Source organism: Dendrobates tinctorius, unplaced genomic scaffold (genome assembly GCF_039654945.1).
Source record: "Dendrobates tinctorius isolate UK_male_01 unplaced genomic scaffold, ASM3965494v1 ptg000024l, whole genome shotgun sequence".
Taxonomy (NCBI): Eukaryota; Metazoa; Chordata; class Amphibia; order Anura; family Dendrobatidae; genus Dendrobates; species Dendrobates tinctorius.
In genome coordinates, this window is record NW_027361692.1 from 3,487,364 (window position 1) to 3,515,148 (window position 27,785).

General features: G+C 44.6%; 1 protein-coding gene across 1 annotated transcript in view; it reads left to right on the plus strand.

Moving 5' to 3' along the window:
* The first annotated feature begins 16,158 nt into the window (after positions 1-16,158).
* IMPG1 (interphotoreceptor matrix proteoglycan 1) overlaps positions 16,159-27,785 on the plus strand; it is a 428,352-nt gene continuing 416,725 nt past the window's right edge. The window contains exon 1 of the mRNA XM_073569420.1: positions 16,159-16,243. Coding sequence (XP_073425521.1) covers positions 16,159-16,243 — 85 coding nt within the window. The remainder of the gene's footprint in view (positions 16,244-27,785) is intronic.

Here is a 27,785-nt window from a genome sequence, read left to right on the forward strand (position 1 = left end):
GTGAAACGGGGGTGGCAGTGTCATGCTATGGGTGTGTTTTTCAGCTGAAGGGACAGGATGACTGGTTGCAATTGAAGGAAATTTGAATGCGGCCAAGTACAGAGATATCCTGGATGAAAACCCACTTCCAGAGTGCTCTGGACCTCAGACTTTGCAGAAGGTACACCTTTCAACAAGACACTGACCCTAAGCACACAGCTCAAATAACAAAGGAGTGGTTTCAGAACAACTCTGTGACTATTCTTGGCTGGCCCAGTGTCATGATCCAGGCTGGGTTTTGTTTTGTCTCTCCTTTCCCGGTATGGTCATGTCAGGGGTTAATTTTCCTGGCCTCGTTCCTGTGTCAGGTTTACTATATATCTGTGCAGCAACCTGTGTGCAGTGCCAGTTATATTGCTTGCCTTCGACGTGTGTAGCTGGCACTGGTGAGTTCCAGATTTGTCCAGCTGCTTAAAGCTAACCCTACCTGTGTCTATTTACCTTCCTTCTGCCCGCCCCTGCTCCTTATCTCTCTGTGTGCTTGGATTCCCCGATATTCAACTTTGGCATGTCCCTGACTTGATTTGTCTCTCCCTTCTGATACCTCTGCTAATGACCAGTACTGACCTGTTACTCTCTCCTGACACAGTGTTTTGGATTTATCTGGTTACTACTTGGCTCTTTAAGTACTCTGCTGCCACCTAGTGGTTGCTTTGCTGTGTTACTGCTGCCATCTAGAGGAGTTGATGTTCTCTGTTTTAACCCTCCATATCACAGCGTGACACCCAGCCAGAGCCCTGGTAAACCCAATTGAGCATCTCTGGAGAGACCTGAAAATGGCTGTCCACCAAAGTTCAACATCCAACCTGACAGAACTGGAGAGGATCTGCAAGGAAGAATGGCAGAGGATCCCCAAATCCAGGTGTGAAAAACTTGTTGCATCATTCCCAAGAAGACTCATGGCTGTACTAGCTCAAAAGGGTGCTTCTACTCAATACTGAGCACAGGGTCTGAGTACTTATGACCATGTGATATTTCAGTTTTTCTTTTTGAATAAATTTGCAAAAAATTCTACATTTCTGTTTTTTTTCAGTCAAGATGGGGTGCAGAGTGTACATTAATGAGAAAAAAATGAAATTTTTTGAATTTACCAAATGGCTGCAATGAAACAAAGAGTGAAAAATTTAAAAGAGTCTGAATACTTTCCATACCCACTGTATGCATTAATATTATATAGAGGCCAAAGAAGGAGAGATTTACATTCTGAGGGGATCAGAAAAGAAGACATAACTAGTAGAACATATTTTATTTGGTGGATACTATTACCATGAGAGGAACAAAAAGGCTGTACTGTTAAGGCCCCGTTACACATAACGATCTCCCAGCAATCCCACCAACGATCTGACATGGATAGGATCGCTGGGACATCGTTAGGCTAATTGATGGTGAGCTGTCACATAGACAGTCCCTCCAGCGATCAGGACCAGCGAGCAAGCTGGTTTCCAATATAAACAGCGGGTATCTAAGAGCCGTGCGGCGGATACCTGCTGTTTACCCTAGATACCAGCGTGCAGGCTGGTTTCCAATGTAAACATCGGGTAACTAAGAGCTGCACGGCTCTTGGATACCCGATGTTTACCCTAGATACCAGCGTGCGTATTACATTGGAAACCAGCATCCAGCGTCACTGGTCTCTCGCTGCCACATGCAGCGATGCGTGCAGGCCATCGGGAGACCAACGATCAAAAAATGGCCCAGGGCGACCCTGCACAATCAGCGATACACGTCACACAGCGATATCGCTGGAGAGATCACTGATGCATCACAAAATCAGCGATCTCACTAGCGATCTCGCTGTGTATGATGGGGCCCTTACTGTGCAGGGCACCAGAGCAGTAATATTGCAATTTTTTTCTTCATCAGGCAGAGTGTAGAAGTGAGGGAGCTGTAGAACTCATAGTCTGAGTCTTACTTTCTGCAGAGACAATTCCTAGCTGGAAGAGTCATAGTGGTTTGTGTTGGATTAAGAAGAAAATTGAGAATAAATAAGTTCAGTTGGTGGCGTTACTGGTAAGTTACTGAATTGACCATATCCATTTTATGCTCTACAGAGCTGTTATGTATATATGTCACTGGTAGGAATATTAGTGTTATTATAGATTTTTTTTCACAATAGACAGTATGATGCTATTATTCAGTTATCATGTGGCTGTAATATGTGGCATGGCAATATTTACCACTTTGTGGTATTTATGGTATATGAGTCTTGGTATAGTGGATTTTGTTGGTTATACTCAGACACTACGTGATGATGATGATATATGGTGATTGTAGGGTGTATTCATCCTCTATATGTGGTTTATTAATGCTGTATTAGTTTTGGCATAGTGGACTTCTTCAGTAACAATATGGTGACACTCGTTTTTGTTACCAATATGAATACTATTTAGAAGTCTTTTTTTAAAGAGGGCAGTGAACACGTGTTTTTATATGATTTAAAACAATAAATTGGCCTGCTTAACATACTGGTGGGAGCCCATGTCCAAATTTTCCACTGGTGGTCATCAGAATCTAGATATGCCGCTGATGGTGAATAATCCCAAAATCTAGGCAAATGATTTAAAACAGAGGGGAGATGAATTTTAAACAATTTTAAATAATAAGAAATCCGGTACGTGAAACATTGTCTTGTCATCAAAAGCCGTGAACATTTGCAACACTACAATATACTTTCCAGAGCAACTGAAGCTACTACATTCTACGTGTATATGAATTATTTCTTGTAGAAAAACAATCTTAGGTTTCCAAGAACAATTCTAAAGAAGTAGTCCAACACTAATTATAAATGAAAGAACAATTGACTTCACACAGCCATTTGCAGAACTGATTGAGCAGTTCTCAATTTACCAAAGGCAAAGAAATGTTAGCAACACAAGTCAATAAAGAACAAAGAAAACATGAAAAAAAAGAAGTCTAACATTTGGGAAAACTATAATCTTGTGCAATAACATAAAAGAGAAAAAAAATGAGAAAGAGATGTTGTTACTGGAAGCATATTACACTTAATAACCCATAGTTTTATCTGCAGTTTTCAAACATATATTCTATTAAGTCTGCACAATATTAATATGTTATGGAGCTTTTTAGAAAACAGCTGAATATATGCAGAACATCACTAGTCAATAAAAGTCTTTGGGGAAATTTGGCTACAATATAAACAGTGGGACACAATTTTAAAATGTAATATTTATATACAGTAATTGCTAAAATGGCAAATTATATAATTTGATCTATGTATTAATTTGTACATGCAAGGAAAATATTTGTCCATAAAATAGCTAATTCTACTTAAATATATAGCCTTTAAAGCCTATGCACATAGGCATTTTACAGATCTGAGTTGTACCACTCTGTACTGATCTCACAACGTTTACTTTGACTCTGATAACACAGCACTGTTATATCAATGCACAACTGGATATCAGTCAATGTATAGGGTGGGCTATTTATATGGATACACCTGGGTGGGCCATTTATAAAGTTGCATCCAAAATGTCCGACTTCAAAATGGCCACCATGGTCACCACCCATCGTGAAAAGTTTTCCCCCTCCCATATACTAATGTGCCACAAACAGGAAGTTGATATCATCAATAGAGTTGAGCGACTTTGGTCAGATCAGGTTTCGTGAAACCCGAATAAAACAAAATTTGAGTTGGATAAAACTGGTCCGACTAGGGCAAAAATAGTCGGAGTTTCTTCCGAAACCCGACCCCAATGCAAGTCAATGGGAAATAAAAGCCGGCATTGAGCGGATGACATTCATCCACTCAATGCCGACTTTTATTCCCCATTGACTTGCATTGGGTCGGGTTTCGGATGAAACTCCGACTTTTTTTGCCCTAGTCGGACCAGTTTCATCTGAAACAAATTTTGTTTCATGAAACCCGATCCAACCAAAGTCGCTCAACTCTAGTCACTCATCATAAACTAATTATTAATTAGGAGTGGTATAAGTTTTCCTGGAGCTCCAGATCTTAGAAGCCCAATCTATATATAATCATCTAATTCTGTCTGTCTGTAACGGAAATCCCGCGTCGCTGATTGGTTGCGGCCTATTGTGCGGATGGTAGCCTCTTCCGAACCCTGGGTACCATAAATCTGTAAAAAATAGAATTAAAATAAAAAATCGTGATATACTCACCTGCAGACGGCCTCCGGACTCTTTCCATCCTCTCACCACGTGCCTGGCATCTCCGGTCCCAGTAAGGCTTTGCACCAAAGACTGTTGATGACGTCGCGCTATCGCGAGAGTGACGTCATCTTCGGTCCTTCGCGCTAAGTGCACGTGAGAATCTCACAGACGCATAGCGCTATTCGGCACCATTTCCCTGAAGACACATTTGCAGTGTGTCTTCAGGAAAATTACACCGGACAGCGCGGTATGGGCATGAACGTACTCCGGCGCCAGTGCCACACTCCTCCCCCAGCCTCCGGCAGAACGTGACAACGCTGGACCACAGGAAAGATTGGTGAATATAAATGTTTTTTTGTATGTGTGCAGTTTCCTAGGGGTCAGCGGGACCATGCATACCAGGAAAGGGTGAGGGGACCATGCATACCAGGAAAGGGGTGGGAGGGGGACCATACATAACAGGAAATGGGGGTGAGGGTAACCATGCATACCAGGAAAGGGGGGTGAATGAGGGGGACCATGCATACCAGGAAAGGAGGGTGAGGGGGACCATGCATACCAGGAAAGGGGGGTGAGGGGGACCATGCATAACAGGAAAGGGGGGTGAGGGAGACCATGCATACCAGCAAAGGGGGTGAGGGGGGCCATGCATAACAGGAAAGGGGGGGTGTGGGGGGCCATGCATACCAGGAAAGGGGGGTGAGGGGAACCATGTATACCAGGAAAGGGGAGTGAGGGGGACCATGCATACAAGGAAAGGGGGTGAGGATAACCATGCATATCAGGAAAGGGGGGTGAGGGGGACCATGCATACCAGGAAAGAGGGGTGAGGGAGGCCATGCATACCAGGAAAGGGGGGTGAGGGGGACCATGCATACCAGGAAAAGGGGTGAGGGTGACCATACATACCAGGAAAGGGAGGGTGAGGGGACCATGCATACCAGGAAAGGGGGTGGTAGTAACCATGCATACCAGGAAAGGAGCATGAGGGAGACCATAAATACCTGGAAAGGGGAGTGAGGGGGACCATGCATACCAAGAAAGGTGGGTGAGGGTGACTGTTGTGAGTTCATTTTCCCCTTCACTACTGAGGCCCGAGGAACTCCCTCTTCTGGTAAAGAAAGGTAGTGAGCCTGATTATCAAACACCTGAGGCTGATGATGATGACTGGCTGAGTGGAGTTACTGACTGGATATAAGGCTGCCGACGCCCTTCTGCCCTGCAGGTGATTTCTCTGTGGGATCCTTGGAGACCAGTCTGAATTCCTGCTCCTCTAAAGCTAAGTTTGCTGCTCGGCTTTTTGCATTTGTGCTTTGACTTTGTTTTGCTTTGTTTTTTCTGGATTTCTGCCATTCCCTGCTGGGGTGTGCTGAATTCCTTTAGCTCTGTCTTCTGAAAATAACTGAGTGCTGATTTAGTTTTTGAAGCTTAGCTGCTTCAGGGTCTTTTTCATATCAGCTTGTTGGCTTATGTCTTTGATAGGGTTTTGGCAGATTGCAGACAGCAGCCTTCCTGTCCTTTCCTATCTAGGTAGTTTTGGGCCCCGGCTTTGCTCAGTCTATCTTTCTGTCTGTGTTAGTGTTTTCATCTTGCTTCACCGTCATTATATGTTGGGGGCTGCCTATTGCTTCGCGGTCTGCTCTGGGGCAGTTTAGATCTCCCCTTTCTTTCTTTAGGCCTATTTAATTCTCCGGCTGTGATCGAGGGGTCTAGGGCATCGTAGGAACCCCCCACGGCTACTGCTAGTTGTGTTGATAGGTTCAGGGGTCTGTAATCTGATAGTTGCCAACTTCCCTGGTTTTCTGGACTTAGCTTGTATTTCTGTTTTTGCCTCCTACGGTGACTCATTCATAACAGAATCACCCGCCATACCGCAGATCCTAGGGTACTCAATAGCAGGAAAGAACTGTATAAAAAAAAAAAAAAAGGTGTGTATATTTTTTCCTCTATATCTCTGAGGCCATAGGGGGAATTTTTTTTTCTCTCAATGGAGATAAAGCAATTGTTTGATCGTGTGGAGCAGCTCGCTGCGGAAGTGCGGGGAATTTCTGCCTACCTTGCTCATTCACATGCTGCTGAACCATAGATTCCTACACCTGATGTATTTTTTGGGGATCGGTCTAAATTTTTGAATTTCAAAAATAATTGTAAATTATTTTTTGCCTTGAAGCCTAACTCGTCAGGGAGCTCCGCGCAGCAGGTTAAAATTGTCATCTCTTTGCTGCGTGGCGATCCCCAGGATTGGGCGTTTTCTTTGAAACCAGATGATCCTATTCTGACTAATGTGAACGCATTTTTTCAGGCCTTGGGGTTGTTGTATGACGAACCTAATGCCATTGATCAGGCTGAAAAGACCCTGCTGGCATTGAACCAGGGTCGTGATTCTGCAGAATTGTACTGTCAAAAATTCCGAAAGTGGGCAGTACTTACTACCTGGAATGATAATGCCTTGGCTGCTCTCTTTCGGAAGGGGTTGTCAGAAGCCGTAAAAGATACTATGGTGGGATTTCCTGTTCCCTCTGGTCTTGACGATTCTATGTCATTAGCCATTCAGGTTGATCGGCGTTTGCGCGAACGCAAAGCTGCACGAGAGGTGTTGCCACCTGTTGAACAAATGTCTGAACCTATGCAATGTGATAGAGTTTTTTCCAGAGAGCAGCGTCAGGGGTTCAGAAGGCGTAATAAGTTGTGTGTTTCTGTGAAGATGCCTCGCATATTATTTCTGTCTGTCCTAAACGAGAGAAACGCTTTGCACACACGTTTTCTGTTGGGGGTGTTCAACCTAAGTTTCTTCTGGCTATTACTCTGATCTGCTCCCTGTCCACATTTTCCGCCAAGGCTTTTGTGGATTCGGGAGCAGCCCTAAACCTAATGGACTTGGATTTTGCTAAACGTTGTGGATTTCCGATGACACCTCTGCAGACGCCTATCCCTTTGAGGGGTATTGATGCTACTCCTTTGGCTAAAAATAAACCTCAGTTTTGGACCCAGGTGGTAATGCGGGTCGCCCCAGACCATCAAGAAAATTGCAGATTTTTGGTGTTGCATAATCTGCATGATACTATTGTTCTGGGGTTTCCCTGGTTACAAATTCATAATCCAGTTTTGGATTGGAAATCTGTGTCTGTGGTGAGTTGGGGTTGTCGGTGTGCCTTTAGTGAGGCTCCGGTGTTTTCCACCTCTCCTCAGTCGCATGATGTTCCTGATTATTTGGCGAACTTTTATGATGTATTTAGTGAGAATGAGTCTGCGTCTCTGCCTCCTCATAGGAGTTATGACTGTGCAATTGAACTGAGCCCGGGGTGTAAATTTCCCAAGGGTCAGCTCTTCAATTTATCTGTACCCGAGCACGAGGCTATGCGATCCTATATTAAGGAGGCGTTGGAGAAGGGTCATATTAGACCATCCTCGTCACCCTTAGGTGCCGTTTTTTTTTTGTAGCCAAAAAGGATGGATCATTAAGACCTTGTATTGATTATCGTGCCCTCAACAAAATTACTGTTAAATATCAGTAACCGTTACCCCTGATTTCTGATCTATTCTCCAGAGTTAAAGGTGCTTGCTGGTTTACCAAGCTTGACCTCAGGGGGGCGTATAATCTTATTCGCATTAAGCATGGGGATGAATGGAAGACGGCGTTTAATACTCCAGAGGGACATTTTGAGTACCTGGTGATGCCTTTTGGGCTCACTAATGCCCCTTCTGTCTTCCATTGCTTCATGAATGATATTTTCCGAGATTTTGTCGATAAATTTTTCATTATCTACAGTGGGGAAAAAAAGTATTTAGTCAGTCAGCAATAGTGCAAGTTCCACCACTTAAAAAGATGAGAGGCGTCTGTAATTTACATCATAGGTAGACCTCAACTATGGGAGACAAACTGAGAAAAAAAAATCCAGAAAATCACATTGTCTGTTTTTTTTCATTTTATTTGCATATTATGGTGGAAAATAAGTATTTGGTCAGAAACAAGCAATCAAGATTTCTGGCTCTCACAGACCTGTAACTTCTTCTTTAAGAGTCTCCTCTTTCCTCCACTCATTATCTGTAGTAATGGCACCTGTTTAAACTTGTTATCAGTATAAAAAGACACCTGTGCACACCCTCAAACAGTCTGACTCCAAACTCCACTATGGTGAAGACCAAAGAGCTGTCAAAGGACACCAGAAACAAAATTGTAGCCCTGCACCAGGCTGGGAAGACTGAATCTGCAATAGCCAACCAGCTTGGAGTGAAGAAATCAACTGTGGGAGCAATAATTAGAAAATGGAAGACATACAAGACCACTGATAATGTCCCTCGATCTGGTGCTCCACGCAAAATCCCACCCCGTGGGGTCAGAATGATCACAAGAACGGTGAGCAAAAATCCCAGAACCACGCGGGGGGACATAGTGAATGAACTGCAGAGAGCTGGGACCAATGTAACAATGCCTACCATAAGTAACACACTACGCCACCATGGACTCAGATCCTGCAGTGCCAGACGTGTCCCACTGCTTAAGCCTGTACATGTCCGGGCCCGTCTGAAGTTTGCTAGAGAGCATTTGGATGATCCAGAGGAGTTTTGGGAGAATGTCCTATGGTCTGATGAAACCAAACTGGAACTGTTTGGTAGAAACACAACTTGTCGTGTTTGGAGGAAAAAGAATACTGAGTTGCATCCATCAAACACCATACCTACTGTAAAGCATGGTGGTGGAAACATCATGCTTTGGGGCTGTTTCTCTGCAAAGGGGCCAGGACGACTGATCCGGGTACATGAAAGAATGAATGGGGCCATGTATCGTGAGATTTTGAGTGCAAACCTCCTTCCATCAGCAAGGGCATTGAAGATGAAACGTGGCTGGGTCTTTCAACATGACAATGATCCAAAGCACACCGCCAGGGCAACGAAGGAGTGGCTTCGTAAGAAGCATTTCAAGGTCCTGGAGTGGCCTAGCCAGTCTCCAGATCTCAACCCTATAGAAAACCTTTGGAGGGAGTTGAAAGTCCGTGTTGCCAAGCGAAAAGCCAAAAACATCACTGCTCTAGAGGAGATCTGCATGGAGGAATGGGCCAACATACCAACAACAGTGTGTGGCAACCTTGTGAAGACTTACAGAAAACGTTTGACCTCTGTCATTGCCAACAAAGGATATATCACAAAGTATTGAGATTAAATTTTGTTTCTGACCAAATACTTACTTTCCACCATAATATGCAAATAAAATGAAAAAAAAACAGACAATGTGATTTTCTGGATTTTTTTTTCTCAGTTTGTCTCCCATAGTTGAGGTCTACCTATGATGTAAATTACAGACGCCTCTCACCTTTTTAAGTGGTGAAACTTGCACTGTTGCTGACTGACTAAATACTTTTTTTCCCCACTGTATCTGGATGATATTTTGATCTTCTCCAAGGATTGGGATTCTCATGTGGAACATATTCAGACTGTGTTCCGGATCTTGAGGGAGAATTCCCTGTATGTCAAAGGATCTAAATGCCTTTTTGGAGTACAGAGGATTTCTTTTTTGGGATTTATTTTGTCCCCGTCAACTATTGAAATGGACCTGGCCAAGGTACAGGCCATTTACGATTGGGTTCAGCCCACTTCTTTGAAGGCCCTCCAGAAGTTTTTGGGTTTTGCTAATTTTTATCGGAAATTTATAGCAACATTTTCTAGTATTGCCAAGCCATTGACTGATTTGACTAAGAAGGGTGCTGATGTGTTAAATTGGTCTCTGGAGGCTGTTTCTTACTTTCAGGAGCTGAAGCGAAGATTCACCTCCGCCCCGGTTTTGCGGCAACCTGATGTCTCACTTCCATTCCAGGTAGAGGTGGATGCTTCTGAGATTGGTGCAGGAGCTGTTTTGTCCCAAAAGGATCCTATAACATCTAAAATGAATCCCTGTGCTTTCTTTTCCCGAAAGTTCTCTCCATCTGAACGTAACTATGATGTGGGGAATAGGGAACTGTTGGCCATGAAATGGGCATTTGAGGAGTGGAGACATTGGTTGGAGGGAGCTAAGCATCAAGTCGTGGTCCTCACTGACCACAAGAATTTGATTTACCTAGAGTCGGCTAAGCGCTTGAACCCTAGACAGGCTAGGTGGGCCTTGTTTTTTACACGTTTTGATTTTGTGGTTTCTTTTCTTCCTGGAACGAAGAATGTCAAGGCAGACGCCCTCTCTAGGAGCTTCTTTGCTGATTCTCCTGTGGTGACCAAGCCTGCTACCATCTTAGGTGAAGGGGTAGCTCTTTCTGCCATCTCGCCCGACTTGAGACATGCTCTGGAAGAGTTCCAGGAGGACAAACCTGAGCGTTGTCCCAGTGGAAAGTTGTATGTTCCTGACCAGTGGAAGAAGACAGTGATGTCTGAAGTTCATTGCTCTGCTTTGGCTGGTCATCCAGGTATTTTTGGTACTATAGACCTGGTGAGTCGGTTTTTTTGGTGGCCCTCCTTGTCTCGTGATGTCAGGAATTTTGTGTAGTCCTGTGGGACGTGCTACCGGTCTAAATCATGTTCTCGCTCTAGTGGGTTGTTGATGCCTTTGCCTGTCCCCAAGAGGCCATGGACCCATATTTCAATGGATTTCATCTCTGATATGCCTGTCTCTCAAAGGATGACTGTTATTTGGGTGATTTGTGATAGGTTCTCTAAGATGGTTCATCTTGTACCACTCCCTAAGTTGCCGTCTTCCTCTGAGTTGGTGCCCCTGTTTTTACAACAGGTGGTTCGTTTGCACGGGATTCCTGAGAACATTGTATCTGACAGAGGAGTCCAGTTTGTGTCTAGATTTTGGAGAACTTTCTGTTCCAGGCTGGGAATTCAGTTGTCCTTCTCCTCTGCTTTTCACCCTCATACCAATGGGCAGACAGAGAGAACAAACCAGACCTTGGAGTCATATTTGAGATGTTTTATTTCTGCTGATCAGGATGATTAGGTTTCATTTTTGCCCTTGGCCGAATTTGCTTTAAATAATAGAGCTAGTTCTGCCACTTTGATGTCACCTTTTTTTTGTAACTTTGGGTTTCATCCTAGATTTTCTTCAGGGCAGGTGGAGCCCTCTGCCTGCCCAGGTGTTGACACTGTGGTGGAGAGAATGCACCAGATCTGGGACCAAGTGGTGGATAAGTTATCTCTCTCCCAGGAAAAGGCCCAGCGGTTTTCCAACCGACATAGGACCATTGGTCCCCAGTTTAAGGTTGGTGATATGGTGTGGTTATCATCAAAAAATATTGCTATGAAGGTGGCTTCTCCTAAGTTTAAGCCTAGATTTATTTGACCTTACAAGATTGTGGAGATTATTAATCCGGTCTCTTTTCGTTTGGCTCTTCCTGTCACATTTAAAATCCATAATGTGTTCCATAAATCTTTGTTGAAGAGGTTTGTTGAACCTGTTGTTCCGGGGGTGGCACCTCCAGACCCTGTATTGGTTGAAGGTAACATGGAATATGAGGTAGAGAAAGTACTGGATTCCCGTCTGGCTAGACGGAGACTCCAGTATTTGGTTAAGTGGAAGGGTTATGGTCAGGAGGATAATTCCTGGGTCTCTGCCTCTGATATTCATGCCAAAAGATTGGTGCGTGCCTTTCATCGGGCTCACCCTGATCGCCCTGGTGGCGTGGTTGAGGGTTCGGTGACCCCTCTTCAAGGGGGAGGTACTGTTGTGAGTTCATTTTCCCCTTCACTACTGAGGCCCGAGGAACTCCCTCTTCTGGTAAAGAAAGGTAGTGAGCCTGATTATCAAACACCTGAGGCTGATGATGATGACTGGCTGAGTGGAGTTACTGACTGGATATAAGGCTGCCGACGCCCTTCTGCCCTGCGGGTGATTTCTCTGTGGGATCCTTGGAGACCAGTCTGAATTCTTGCTCCTCTAAAGCTAAGTTTGCTGCTCGGCTTTTTGCATTTGTGCTTTGACTTTGTTTTGCTTTGTTTTTTCTGGATTTCTGCCATTCCCTGCTGGGGTGTGCTGAATTCCTTTAGCTCTGTCTTCTGAAAATACCTGAGTGCTGATTTAGTTTTTGAAGCCTAGCTGCTTCAGGGTCTTTTTCATATCAGCTTGTTGGCTTATGTCTTTGATAGGGTTTTGGCAGATTGCAGACAGCAGCCTTCCTGTCCTTTCCTATCTAGGTAGTTTTGGGCCCCGGCTTTGCTCAGTCTATCTTTCTGTCTGTGTTAGTGTTTTCATCTTGCTTCACCGTCATTATATGTTGGGGGCTGCCTATTGCTTTGGGGTCTGCTCTGGGGCAGTTTAGATCTCCCCTTTCTTTCTTTAGGCCTATTTAATTCTCCGGCTGTGATCGAGGGGTCTAGGGCATCGTAGGAACCCCCCACAGCTACTGCTAGTTGTGTTGATAGGTTCAGGGGTCTGCAATCTGATAGTTGCCAACTTCCCTGGTTTTCTGGACTTAGCTTGTATTTCTGTTTTTGCCTCCTACAGTGACTCATTCATAACAGGTGACCATACATACCAGCAAAGGGTGGTGAGGGGACCATGCATACCTGGAAAGGGGGGTGAGGGGGACCATTCATACCAGCAAAGGGGGTGAGGAGGACCATGCATACCAGGAAAGGGGGTGAGGGGGACCATGCATATCAGCAAGGGGGGGGTGAGGGGGACCATGCATACCAGGAAAGGGAGGTGAGGGTGACCATACATACCAGCAAAGGGGGGTGACAGGACCATGCATACCAGGAAAGGGGGTGACGGGACCATGCATACCAGGAAAGGGGGGTGAGGGGACGATGCTTACCAGGAAATAGGGGTGAGAGGACCATGCATACAAGGATTGGGGGGTGAGAGGACCATGCATTCCAGGATTGGAGGGTGAGGGAGACCATATATATCAGGATTGGGGGGTGAGGGGACCATGCATACCAGGATAGGGGGTGAGGAGTACTATGCATACCAGGATAGGTATAAGCTCTTTCTACATTACCCATTTTTTGTGTAATTTTAATCTGATTTATAACTGTAACATCAATGCTGGAACCTGTGCCCTCTATTTCCACATATGTCGCTGGTTGATGTAGGGCAACTATGTCCTATTTTACTCTTTTGACTTGCGGTACCACCCAGCCTGGTAGCTTGGGGGATTATTCCTGGTAAATTATAATTTATCCTTGCTGTGAGACCGGAAAACAGCTGTCCTCTTTAAATGCTCATGTGTCTCAGTCTCAAACTTTGTGTCACAGTTCTACCTTTGTCTAGTCTTGGTTTATTAACCTGATTATGAGCTACACATCCAACACAAGGTCTGTATTTTAAAGTCTCTGAGATATTTTTTTTATTTGCTAAACTTAAAAAATGTGTTTTTCTGGTTCTAAAAGAATACTTCTTAAAGTTTGTCTTTTCTGCCAAAGGTTTTCAAATTGATCCTTCTAAGATCTAAGCTATTAAGGACTGGGTATCTCAAATCAGCTAAGAGACTAAACCCTTGGCATGCTACATGGGCTTTATGCCTCTTTAGTTTCTATTTTCTTCATGACATTTAGACCTAGTGCTAAAGTTGTGAAAGACGATACTCTCTCTTGAAGTTTCAGTCCATCTCAAACTGAATGCTCTGAATAAGTCCCCATTCTAGCTAAGCAAATAATTGTGTCCTTTGAGTCTCTTGATTTTTGTGAAAATCCAATTTCAAAAGTCAGTTCCTGATTATGCTCCTTCACAAAAACTATTTTTCCACCCCAGTTTAATCTGCAAGTACTCCAGGGGACCCATGATCCTGTCCTTGCAGGTTATTTTGGAATGCACAATACAGTTTGACTAATAACCAGGATTTTTTGGTCTCTAACTAGAGTTGAGCGACTTTGGTCGGATCAGGTTTCACAAAACAAAATTTGTTTCAGATGAAACTGGTCCGACTAGGGCAAAAAAAGTCGGAGTTTCGTCCGAAACCCGACCCCAATGGAAGTCAATGGGAAATAAAAGTCGGCATTGAGCCAATGACATTCATCCACTCAATGCCGACTTTTATTTCCCATTGACTTGCATTGGGGTCGGGCTTCGGACGAAACTCTGACTTTTTTTGCCCTAGTCGGACCAGTTTCATCTGAAACAAATTTTGTTTCATGAAACCCGATCCGACCAAAGTCGCTACTTGTGACATTTGTGCTCGACACAAAACACTCCAAAACCATCCTAGCAGACTTCTCCAGTTCTTACCTACTCCAAAGAGTCCTTGGACCCACCCCTCCAAAGACTTCAATACTGATCTCCCATCTTCAGAAGGGAGCATGCTGTGATGACACTGTGTTTATTCTTAATTATGCAGACTTTTTTTTCAGTAGACTCAGTAACCTGAGTTATTGTTCATGAGCATGAAAGTTGACTCTTATTATAGTTTGAATTGATGTTTGTTGATTTGTTGAATGGCTGCTGATTACCTATTGTATCAGTCAGTACAGCTTATTGTTCTGCTATCCTTCGGGAACAAAGGAACAGGTTAATGGAACAATCAATGTTTGTTCATTTGGTGAATGCCTGCTGACTACCTGTTGTATCAGTCTATGCAGCTTGTTGCTCTGCTAGCATTGAAGGACAAAATATGCAGGTTAATTGAACACTCTAAAAATGAGAGATGACCTCCATTCAACTTCCCCCAATCCTGTGGAAGAATGCTCTTAATAAGAGCTGTGGACTATAAAAAGAGGATCTGCCTCTGTTTCTAGTGAAACTCTACAGGATAGCAATTAAGGAACCATGGCACTAACTGGAGGAATGCAGATTTCATCCACTGCCCATCACTGAACCCATAGAGACATTTGATGAATCCAGATTGGGATAATCAGGTCACCTGGCCACATACCTCAATGGACTGACAGCTTCCTAAGCTTGCTGCTACCTCATCTCTGTAGATGCCTGACAAAAGGGGGGTGATGCTGTAGGCCCCAAAATTGCAGATGTTCTAATTTTCTGTGAACTAGTGGAAGGGTGAGACTCTGTCATTTGCATTATCTTATGTACTTTATGGGAATATACTATATGTTATTGAGTGTTGGTGATGCAATATAATACCACACCACTTTGTTACCCTCACGCTGTGGTGTCTGAGGAGTATTCTGCACACCGTAAAGGCATTCAGTGGGATGAGTCCTGGTCCATGCGGTCTTTCCAAAAGACAGTCAGGACAGCTGATGAGAGCACCCACTGACTCTTGTGTCTCCACACTTGTTGGCAGTGGTGGGACACCCCTCAGCCCAGTTGATCCAGGGGAGCTACAGGGGACTGGAGTTCAAAGACACCATCCAAGGCCTCCACAACCAGGGAGGCAAATAGACAATCCCAGCAGACCATAGGTGAGGCATACACAGCAGGCTTTGGGCACCACCATGTCTAACCACACCAGCTCAACCTTGAGAAGATGACTGGAGTGGATGTACAGCACAACAGGAAACAGCAGCTACAGCAGTTGTGCCAAATACAGGGCCACCGACACTCGGTCAGATTGCTACAGGAATTGGTCCTTTGGGATGCCCAGAACATTGTGGAGGATGATGAGTTTGACCAAGAGGAATTGAATTACCTGCCAAATCAAGGATCAAGTGGCAATCTGGAATCAAATACCCAGTTCCAAGCAACCTGAATCCAGGCGTTACTGGTCGCATTGGGACCCGGACACTCAAGAGAAGGAGCTGGAAGAGTTGTTCAATTGGCACTGGCGGATCCGTACTATCAAGCTGAAGAATCACAGGGGACGTGGTGTCACACCACTCGCCTTCATCAGCTTCCAGGATCTATGGGATGTGGAGAATGCCATGTGTGGATGCAATGGATACAAGTTCGGTTCTCACTGATTACATGTGGCATTTTCCAGGTCAAGCCAGTGACCAGTGGTAAGATATGGAGGACTCCACAGGAGGAATGGAAAACCTTTTAAGCAAACTGAATACAGGGTCCTTATTTCAGGGATTTCTCCTTCAGGGAGTTAGAAGAATCTGAAAGATCATATAAGAGAAGCTGGAGATGTATGATATGCTGATGTACACAAGGATGACATGGGGATTGTGGAGTTTATTCACGAGGAAGACATGGAATATGCTTTGAGGAAACTAGATGATGCAAAGTTTCGTTCTCATGAAAGTGAAACCATACATTTGTGTTTGTGTTGAAACAAATGCTAATTGACTGTCCCCAAAAAGTGGAGAAGGATGATCGGAATCTTATTACACCTGGCTAATTAAGAAGGGAGATAAAAGTGACAACCCTGCTTTTCTTCTTAATTATGACAAACTTATCATTAGTATTATTGAGTAGGCTCAGGGACGTGAGCTATTGTTCAAATGAGCCTGAATGTGGACTCTTGGTTTTAGATAAAATATATAGTTTTTGTTGTTTTGTTGAATGGCTGCTGATTACCTACTGTATCAGCCCCTACAGCTTATCGCTCAGCTATCCTTGGGGAATAAATGCACACGTTAATTAAACAATCAATGTTTTTTAATTTAGTGAATGCTTGCTTACTGCCTATTGTATCAGTCCATGTAGCTTGTTGTCCTGCAAACATTAAATAACAAAATATGCAAGTTAATTGAGCACTCAAAAATGAGATGACCTCCTTTCACCTTCTCCCAATCCTGTGGAAGAATGCTCTAAATCAGAGCTGTGGACTATAAAAGGAGGATTTGCCTAGATTTCCAGTGAGACTCTACAGGACAGCAACCAAGGAACAATGGCACCAATTGGAAGAAAACAGATTTAATCCACTGTCCCATGAAGACATTTGGAGAACCCAATTTGGGACAATCAGATCACCTGGCCACATACTTCAATGGAATTTCAGCTTCTTAAGATTGTCGCTACCTCCTCTCTGTGGGTACCCACCAAAAGGAGGGTGCCGCTGGTTGAGGTAGTTGTCCCTTGAAGCCCCCAAGTCACAGATGTTGTAATTCCAGATGAGCCAGCGGAAGGGTGAGACTCAGTCATTTGCATCATCTTATGTACTTTCTGGGACTGTACTATATGTTATTCACTGTTGATGATCCAAAAAGTATTACTCTATTGTGTTACCCTCACCCTGTATTGTCTGAGTAGTACTCTATCCACAAGAAAGGAGTTCAGAGCTTCAATGAGATGAGCCTCATGTCTACGCAAAGACTGTTATTTGGGTGATGATGGACAAATTTATTAAACAGTGTCATTTTGTTCCTTTGCCTGGGTTGCCAGAGTCTCAAACTTTATTTTTTTTATTAATCACATATTGCATCTATATGGGATTCTGTAAAATAATAATGTTTTTGATCCAGGAACTCTTTTACTAAATTCTGAAGGTCATTCAATATTAATATCAATATTGACTTGTTCTTTCATCATCTTATCACAAAAAGGCAATGGTCAGACTGAATTTACTAGTCAAATACTCAAAAAATATCTTCAGTGTTATGTTTCTGAACACCAGTTAAACTGGGTGGAACACCTGCCGATAGTTGTTTCCCATTGATTATCAATCTATAAAAATTAGTGATGTGCGAGCACTAAAATGTTTGGGTGCTCGTGGCTCATGGCTCGGGTTGAGCATTTTGAAATGCTTGGGTGCACGACCCGAGCAACAAGCCCAAAGTAAGGGTACTGTTACACATAACGATGTCCCAGTGATCCCACCAATGATCCGACGTGGATGGGATCGCTGGGACATTGTTAGCTGATTGCTGGTGAGCTGTCACATAGACAGCCCCTCCAGCGATCAGGACCAGCGAGCATGCTGGTTACCAACGTAAACATCGGGTTTCTAAAGGCCGCGGGGCCCTTAGAAACCCGATGTTTACCCTAGATACCAGCGTGCACTGCAGGCAGGGCAGGAGGTGGAGGCAGAGTGGCGCAGACAGACCGGCGTAGCTCTGCTATCTGCTACGCTGGTATCTAGGGTAAACATCGGGTTTCTAAGGGCCCCACAGCCCTTAGAAACCCGATGTTTACGTTGGTAACCAGCTTGCAGCGTCGCTCATCGCTGGCTCCCGCTGCCACATGCAGAGATGCGCGCTGGCCAGCGGGAGACCAGCGATGAAAAAACGGTCCAGGACGATCCAGCACGATCAGCGATACCCCATGGGGGGCCGATCGCTGCTGGATGTCACACTCAGCGATCTCGCTGGAGAGATCGCTGATGTGTCACAAAATCAGCAATCTCGCCAGCGAGATCGCTGTGTGTAACGGGCCCTTAACTCTATTGGAAACCAGAGCATTTTTTCCTCGACCCCCTGTGGGTCTTTATAGGATCTAAAAACATCTGAAATCGATGGGAACAGTGCTCAAATGACATGGGAACATCATGGGGAAGACCCCTGGAAGCATTTCTGACTAGAGATGAGCGACTTTGCCTTTTTTAGGTCAAAAGTCGGGTCGAACGAAGTCAGCCGACTATAGGGAAAAGTCGGAGGCCGACTGAAACATGAAACCCAATGCAAGTAAATGGGGAAGCAAAGTCAACAGGGAGTGGAGGACAGTAAACACACCTACAGTGCCCATTTTAATGCCAAAAACATCAATTCTTATTACTGAAGCTTGTCAACCTTAATTTACTTCATGATAATAGCTACGCATTGAAAACAGGGGGGTATTTGGCTAAAGTTGTGGGGGGGTAGGGCTGGCTCCAGGTTTTCATGTGCCCTGGGCCAAAGAGTGTCAGTGCGCCACTTTAACACATACCACAACTCATGATGCTCCGATACGGCACAGAAATATAGGTATAGAACAATGACAAATACTTCGCTGCTTACATGACATGACTGATCTATTTTAAATTGTACAATAGCTCAAAAAAAGGACAGTATATTACTCCATACAGTATTATGGCCCCCACATTGTGCGCCATACAGAATAATGAGCCCCATATATTTCTCCATACAGAATAATTGGCCACATATAATGTTCCATACAGTACAGTTGTGGCTAAAAGTATTGACACCCCTGCAATTCTGTCAGATAATACTCAGTTTCTTCCTGAAAATGATTGCAAACACAAATTCTTTGGTATTATTATCTTCATTTAATTTCTCTTAAATGAAAAAGCACAAAAAGAATTGTCCTAAAGCCAAATTGGAAATAATTCCACACCAAACATAAAAAAGAGGGTGGACAAAAGTATTGTCACTGTTCGAAAAATCATGTGATGCTTCTCTAATTTGTGTAATTAACAGCACCTGTAACTTACCTGTGACACCTAACAGGTGTTGGCAATAACTAAATCACACTTGCAGCCAGTTGACATGGATTAAAGTTGACTCAATCTCTGTCCTGTGTCCTTGTGCGTACCACATTGAGCATGGAGAAAAGAAAGAAGATCAAAGAACTGTCTGAGGACTTGAGAAACCAAATTGTGAGGAAGCATGAGCAATATCAAGGCTACAAGTCCATCTCCAAAGACCAGAATGTTCCTGTGTCTACTGTGCGCAGTGTCATCAAGAAGTTTAAAGCCCATGGCACTGTGGCTAACCTCCCTAGATGTGGACAGAAAAGAAAAATTGACAAGAGATTTCAATGCAAGATTGTGCGGATGTTGGATAAAGAACATCCAAACAAGTTCAAGCTGCCCTGCAGTGCGAGGGTACAACAGTGTCAACCCGTACTATCCATCGGCATCTGAATGAAAAGGGACTGTATGGTAGGAGACCCAGGAAGACCCTACTTCTTACCCCGAGACATAAAAAAGCCAGACTGGAGTTTGCCAAAACTTACCTGAAAAAGCCTAAAACGTTTTGGAAGAATGTTCTCTGGTCAGATGAGACAAAAGTAGAGCTTTTTGGGCAAAGGCATCAACATAAAGTTTACAGGAGAAAAAAGAGGCATTCAAAGAAAAGATCACGGTCCCTACAGTCAAACATGGCGGAGGTTCCCTGATGTTTTGGGGTTGCTTTGCTGCCTCTGGCACTGGACTGCTTGACCGTGTGCATGGCATTATGAAGTCTGAAGACTACCAACAAATCAGCATAATGTAGGACCCAGTGTGAGAAAGCTGGGTCTCCCTCAGAGGTCATGGGTTTTCCAGCAGGACAATGACCCAAAACACACTTCAAAAAGCACTACAAAATGGTTTGAGAGAAAGCACTGCAGACTTCTAAGGTGGCCAGCAATGAGTCCAGACCTGAATCCCATAGAACACCTGTGGAGAGATCTAAAAATGGCAGTTTGGAGAAGGCACCCTTCAAATATCAGGGACCTGGAGCAGTTTGCCAAGGAAGAATGGTCTAAAATTCCAGCAGAGCATTGTAAGAAACTCATTGATGGTTACGGAAGCGATTGGTCACAGTTATTTTGGCTAAAGGTTGTGCAACCAAGTATTAGGCTGAGGGTGCCAATACTTTTGTCTGGCCCATTTTTGGAGTTTTGTGTGAAATGTTCAATGTTTTGCTTTTTGCTTCATTCTCTTTTGTGTTTTTTCATTTAAGACAAATTAAATGAAGATAATAATACCAAAGAATTTGTGTTTGCAATCATTTTCAGGAAGAAACTGAGTATTATCTGACAGAATTGCAGGGATGTCAATACTTTTGGCCACAACTGTATATGATGAGCTCCACATAATGCTACAGTATATGATGGTCCCCATGGACGATGCTCCAGTGTGTTATGGGCCAAAATAATGCTCCACATATAAAGGGCTCCATTTCTAATGCTCCAGTGTGTAATGGGCGCCGTAAATGCTTCTCCAGTGTCTGATGTCCCCCATCTGGAATGCTCCAGCATATGATGGGCCTCATGGATGATGCTCCAGTGTATGATGGGCCCTAATAAAGCTCCATATATAATAGGCTCCATTTCTAATGCTCCAGTGTCTAATGGGCCCTGTAAATGCTGCTCCAGTGTCTGATGTCCCCCATTTGGAAAGCTCCAGTATATGATGGGCCTCATGGATGATGCTCCAGTGTCTTATGGGCCCTAATAATGCTCCATATATAATGGGCCCCATTTCTAATGCTCCAGTGTATCATGTGCTCCATAGATGCTGCTCCAGTGTCTGATATGCCCCATTTGGAATGCTCCAGTATATGATGGGCCTCATGGATGATGCTCTAGTGTATGATGGACCTCATGGATGATGATTCAGTGTCTTATGGGCCCTAATAATGCTCCATATATAATGGGCCCCATTTCTAATGCTCCAGTGTATCATGTGCCCCGTAGGTGCTGCTCCAGTGTCTGATCTGCCCCATTTAGAATGCTCCAGTATATGATGGGCCTCATGGATGATGCTCCAGTGTATGATGGGCCTCATGGATGATGCTCCAGAGTCTTATGGGCACTAATAATGCTCCAGATTTAATGGGCCCCATTTCTAATGCTCCAGTGTATCATGTGCCCCATAGATGCTGCTCCAGTGTCTAATCTGCCCCATTTAGAATGCTCCAGTATATGATGGGCTTCATGGATGATGCTCCTGAGTATGAAGTCCCCCATTTTGAATGCTCCAGTATATGATGGGCCCCATTTTAAATTAACCTAGGCATGGTATGTGAAAAGAGCTCCATGGAGTAATCTGAAGTGTGTGCTGCCGCATCCTTCACTTTTAGTGTGGGTGAAGGACACAAGGAAAGTGGTTGCTCCTGACCAGAAGCCTGCACTTACGACTCAGTGCTTGTATTTTTTAAACTTCAGCAGAGGAGGCGATAGAGCTGGAGGCTGTTTCAGCAATGTAAGCCAAAAACAGTTCCTGTTGCTCCGGCTTTAAAAGCAGTCTACCTACTCCCAGAAAACAGAGCCTTACAGGCCTTCCAGAGCTACACAATGACGCAGGCTCAACACACCCTGCCTTAGCTGCTATTGTGTTTTTGGCACTACCAGCAGATGCACCACCATCAGTACCACATGGCCCCCCACGTCCACGTCCGTGTCCTCTTCCACCATACTTCCTCATGTTTTAGAAAATTGACACAAAATGCCAGCAGATATATGGTACTGTATCAGAAGCGTACAGCTCTATACAGTCTAGGGATAACAGTAAATCTCCATATATATTTCATGAGTCATACACAGACGCTCACAGGCTCAGTATGGATTACCCAATAAAATAAAAGGTGGAAAAGGGTACAGTATCACCAGATACAAGGTATATACACTCACTGGCCACTTTATTAGGTACACCTGTCCAACTGTGTGCTAAGACTTAATTTCTAATCAGCCAATCACATGGCGGCAACTCAGTGCATTTAGGCATGTAGACATGGTCAAGACAATCTCCTGCAGTTCAAACCGAGCATCAGTATGGGGAAGAAAGGTGATTTGAGTGCCTTTGAACGTGGCATGATTGTTGGTGCCAGAAGGGCTGGTCTGAGTATTTCAGAAACTGCTGATCTACTGGGATTTTCACGCACAACCATCTCTAGGGTTTACAGAGAATGGTCCAAAAAAGAAAAAAAATCCAGTGAGCGGCAGTTCTGTGGCCGGAAATGCCTTGTTGATGCCAGAGGTCAGAGGAGAATGGGCAGACTGGTTCGAGCTGATAGAAAGGCAACAGTGACTCAAATTGCCACCCGTTACAACCAAGTTAGGCAGAAGAGCATCTCTGAACGCACAGTGCGTCGAACTTTGAGGCAGATGGGCTACAGCAGCAGAAGACCACACTGGGTACCACTCCTCTCAGCTAAGAACAGGAAACTGAGGCTACAATTTGCACAAGCTCATCGAAATTGGACAGTAGAAGATTGGAAAAACGTTGCCTGGTCTGATGAGTCTCGATTTCTGCTGCGACATTCGGATGGTAGGGTCAGAATTTGGCGTAAACAACATGAAAGCATGGATCCATCCTGCCTTGTATCAACGGTTCAGGCTGGTGGTGGTGGTGTCATGGTGTGGGGAATTTTTTCTTGGCACTCTTTGGGCCCCTTGGTACCAATTGAGCATCGTTGCAATGCCACAGCCTACCTGAGTATTGTTGCTGACCATGTCCATCCCTTTATGACCACAATGTACCCAACATCTGATGGCTACTTTCAGCAGGATAATGCGCCATGTCATAAAGCTCGAATCATCTCAGATTGGTTTCTTGAACATGACAATGAGTTCACTGTACTCAAATGGCCTCCTCAGTCACCAGATCTCAATCCAATAGAGCATCTTTGGGATGTGGTGGAACGGGAGATTCGCATCAGGGATGTGCAGCCGACAAATCTGCGCCAACTGTGTGATGCCATCATGTCAATATGGTCCAAAATCTCTGAGGAATGCTTCCAGCACCTTGTTGAATCTCTGCCACGAAGAATTGAGGCAGTTCTGAAGGCAAAAGGGGGTCCAACCCGTTACTAGCATGGTGTACCTAATAAAGTGGCCAGTGAGTGTATAGTATAAAGTGTAAACATTCTGAATCTCTGTATACATTTCAGGAGGCAGACACAAATGCTCTCAGGCCCAGTATGTATTACACAAGAATATGAAAAACTGTAAATGGGTAATGTAACACAAGCGTACAGCTGTATACTGTGTTGGCCAAATTTGAAATCTCGGTATATATTTCCGGAGTCACTCTCAGACGCTCACTCAGTCTGGGTTTGACCATAATAAAAAATATTGTAAAAAAGGTACTGGATAACAAGATAGCAAGTATATATATTATAGGGTACAATTGAAATCTCCGTATAAATAGTCCCGTAGTCAGTCTCAGATGCTTACTCAGTATGGATTTGACCGTAATACTAAATGTCGAACAAAGGTACTGTATAAAAAGATACAAGCTGTATCTAGTATAGGGTAAAAATTGGTATCTCCGATTCACCGTATATATAAAAGTTGTAAACCACACACGCTCACTCACCATGGATGATACCATAATACAAAATTTTTAACAAAGGTACTGTATCAGTACAGACCAGGTGTATCCAGTCTAGGGGTAATTTCCGTCTATACTTCTGGAGTCAGACACAGACACTCACAGGCTCAGTATGTATTACACCAGAATTTAACAAGTAGAAAAAGGGAAAGGTAGTCGAAGCGTACAACAGTATATAGTGTTGTGGTACTTTTAAATTTTCGTATATATTCCAATCTCAGTAAGCGAGTCCAGACTCTCCACTACTGGAAACTAAATGGATACAAGTACAGACGGAAAGTCGAGTGTTAGCAGAAATTTGGGAATTACTCATCGCGGGAAAACCTCCCGGTAGCTGTTGCAGAGGCAATGCAGACCCTCAATTACTGTGTCTGTGGAGACAGTGAAAACGGTTCTTTGTGAAGAAAGGATTGCTTTATCGCAGTAGCGTGGATCACATCACTGTTACTTGTCTCCATCAAATTGTGATCACAGGGAGAGATGTAGACATGGTCTTCACTGCCTATTATGATGTGTCTGGTCATTTTGGAGTGCAAAAGACAGAAGCCACAGACCGTAGGCGATTCTATTGGATTGGCATGAGAGAAGACATTGAAAAATGGTGGCAGGAAAGTCACACGTCTGTGACTATCACAACTGTGAAAGGTGATCATAAACCACCACTGCATCCGCTTGTAAGTTGACGTCCATTACAAATGGTGACCATTAATCATCTGAAATAGAGGCCAGCAGGACAGGGCATAGCTACATCTTAACCATCATCGATCAATACACCAAATTTCTAGTGGCTGTCCCTGTGAAGGATTTAACTACCCAGACTACACAGCAGTGGAGCAGGGAGAGGTAAATATTGCAACTTGCAAGTGCTGTGGCCATGACCAAGAAGGGGGGGCACACTCGTGGTTGACGGTACTGGCACAGGGCCCCTCATAGTACGCTGGTGTGTCTGACAATGAGTGGGCCCCCCCACCGTCAGAGACACTGTATTGTACTATGAGGGACCCTGTGCCAGTGTCGTCGGCCATTTGTGGGCCCATCCACCTGTTCAGAGCAACAGCACTTGTCCGGGTGCGCCAGGTGTTGACCCCAGCCATTGGGGAGGATGGGCAGCCCACTTAGGGAGGTTTAAAAATGGCATATGTTGATGTGTTGGCTAGACATTCAGCTGCCTCAAAGGGCGGAATTGGGCAAGTCCGAGGAAGAGGAGGACAAAAGCAAGGCAGTTTTCTGGCAACCTATGTGTCATCAGGGGAAGGTGGGACAAAATCCTTTGAAACCCGTGCATGGTTCATTTTAATGAAGGTTAGATCATCAACATTTTGGGTAGACAGACGGGTCCTTTTTTCTGTCAGGATCGATCCAGCAGAACTGAAGACTCTTTCAGATAACACACTAGCAGCAGGGCAAGCGAGCTGCTGTAAGGGATATTGTGCCAATTCAGGCCAGGCGTCCAGTTTAGAGGCCCAATAGTCAAAGGGGAATGACCTGTGAGGGAGAACATTGATATGGGAGGAGAAGTAGTTTGTAACCATAGTTGACAATTGCTGTCTCCTGTCACTTTTAATCGATGCAGTATTAGCAGTCGTGTGAGCGGTACTTGAGAATCATAGAATCATAGAATCATAGAATCGTAGAGTTGGAAGGGACCTCCTGGGCCATCTGGTCCAACCCCCTGCTCAAAGCAGGATTCGCTAAATCATCCCAGTCAGATGTCTGTCCAGCCTGGGAATGAGAAATCATTCCACAACATGGTCATTAAACCCCTGTCTCCAATGCCACTTCGGCTGTGTGCACCACAAACACCTCTTCCATTGTGCCCACTACGGCTCGTGGGAGAACCAGCACCGCTGCTGTGTGCTGGGAAAGCCTCAAACAAATGGTTTACCAGAGTTGCTTGTTTGTTAGCCAATATTATCTCTAGGTTCTCCTGTGGCATGATGTTGTGTAATTTGCCTTTGTAGCGTGGATCGAGGATGCTGGCCAGCCAGTAGTCATCATCCCTCATCATTTTGGCAATGCGGGGGTCCCTTTTTTGGATCCGCAAGGCATAATCGCACATGTGGGCCAATGTTCCCGGTGTCAATAATGCACTGCGAGTGCTGGGTGGAGGAGCACTTTCTGGCAAATCCACATCCCTACAGTCATGCACAAACACTGTACCTGACCTTGGAACACCAACATTTTCTCTTGCCCCTGAGAAGCATCCTGCTGCCCAAAATAATTATCCTCCTCCTCTTCCTCCTCTTCCTCTTCTTCCTCCACCTCGTCCAGGACAGTTCCCTGACCAGACAATGGCTGACTGTCATCAAGGTTTCCCTCCTCCTCCTCCGCTGCAGACGCCTGATCCTTAATGTGCGTCAAACTTTGCATGAGCAAATGCATAAGTGGGATTCTCATGCTTATGATGGCGTCATCTGCGCTTACCAGCCGTGTGCATTCCTCAAAACACTGAAGGACTTTACAGAGGTCTTTCAGCTTTGACCACTGGACACCCGACAATTCCATGTCTTCCCTCAAACTGCCTGCCCGCGTATCCTCCCACAAATGCATTACAGCCTGCCTCTGTTCGCACAGTCTCTCAACCATGTGCAGGGTGGAGTTCCACCTTTTGCAACGTCTATGATTAGGCGGTGCTTTGGGAGGTGGAGCAATCGCTGCAGCTTCTGCATATGAGTGGAGTGGACTTTTGAGCGACGGATGTGCAAGCACAGTCTTTGCACCTTATAGAGCAGGGATGTTAACTCTGGATAATTATTAAGAATGCACTCCACCACCAGGTTCAAAGTGTGAGCCAGGCAAGGTATGTGTGTTGTGAGTTCATTTTCCCCTTCACCATTGAGGTCTGATGAACTCCCTCTTCTGGTGAAGGAAGGTAGTGAGGCTGATTACCAAGCATCTCGGCAGGATGATGATGACTGCGTGACGGGAATTGCTGACTGGATATAAAGCAGCCGACGCCCTTCTGCCTTGCTGGTGATTCTGTTATGAATGAGTCACCGTAGGAGGCAAAAACAGAAATACTAGCTAAGTCCAGAAAACCAGAGAAGTTGGCAGCTATCAGATTACAGACCACTGAACCTATCAACAACAACTAGCAGTAGCCGTGGGGGGTTCCTACGGTGCCCTAGACCCCTCGATCACAGCCGGAGAACTACATAGCCTAAAGACAGAAAGGGAAATCTAAACTGCCCCAGAGCAGACCCCAAAGTAATAGGCAGCCCCCAACATATAATGACGGCGAAGCAAGATGAAAAAACACTCACACAGATAGAAAGATAGGCTGAGCAAACGATGGGGCCCAAGCTAACTACATAGGACAGGATAGAAAAGCTGCTGTCTGTAATCCGCCAAAACCCTATCAAAACAAGAGCCAACAGCTGATAGGGAAAAAAGCACTGAAGACGCTAGGCTTCAAAAAGACTATATCAGTACTCAGGTATTTTCTGAAGACAGAGCAAAAAGGAATTCAGCACACCCCAGCAGGGAATGGCAGAAATCCAGAAAAACAAGGAAAAAACAAAACCAAAACACAAATGCAAAAAACAGAGCAGAAAACTTAGCTTTTGAGGAGCAGGAATCAGACTGGTCTCCTAGAATCCCTCAGAGAGATCACCAGCAAGGCAGAAGGGCGTAGTTCTTTCTGCCATCTCGCCCGATTTGAGACGTGCTCTGGAAGAGTTCCAGGAGGACAAACCTGAGCGTTGTCGCAGTGGGAAGTTGTATGTTCCTGACCAGTGGAAGAAGAGAGTGATGTCTGAAGTTCATTGCTCTGCATTGGCTGGTCATCCAGGTATTTTTGGTACTAGAGATCTGGTGAGTCGGTCTTTTTGGTGGCCCGCCTTGTCTCGTGATGTCAGGAATTTTGTG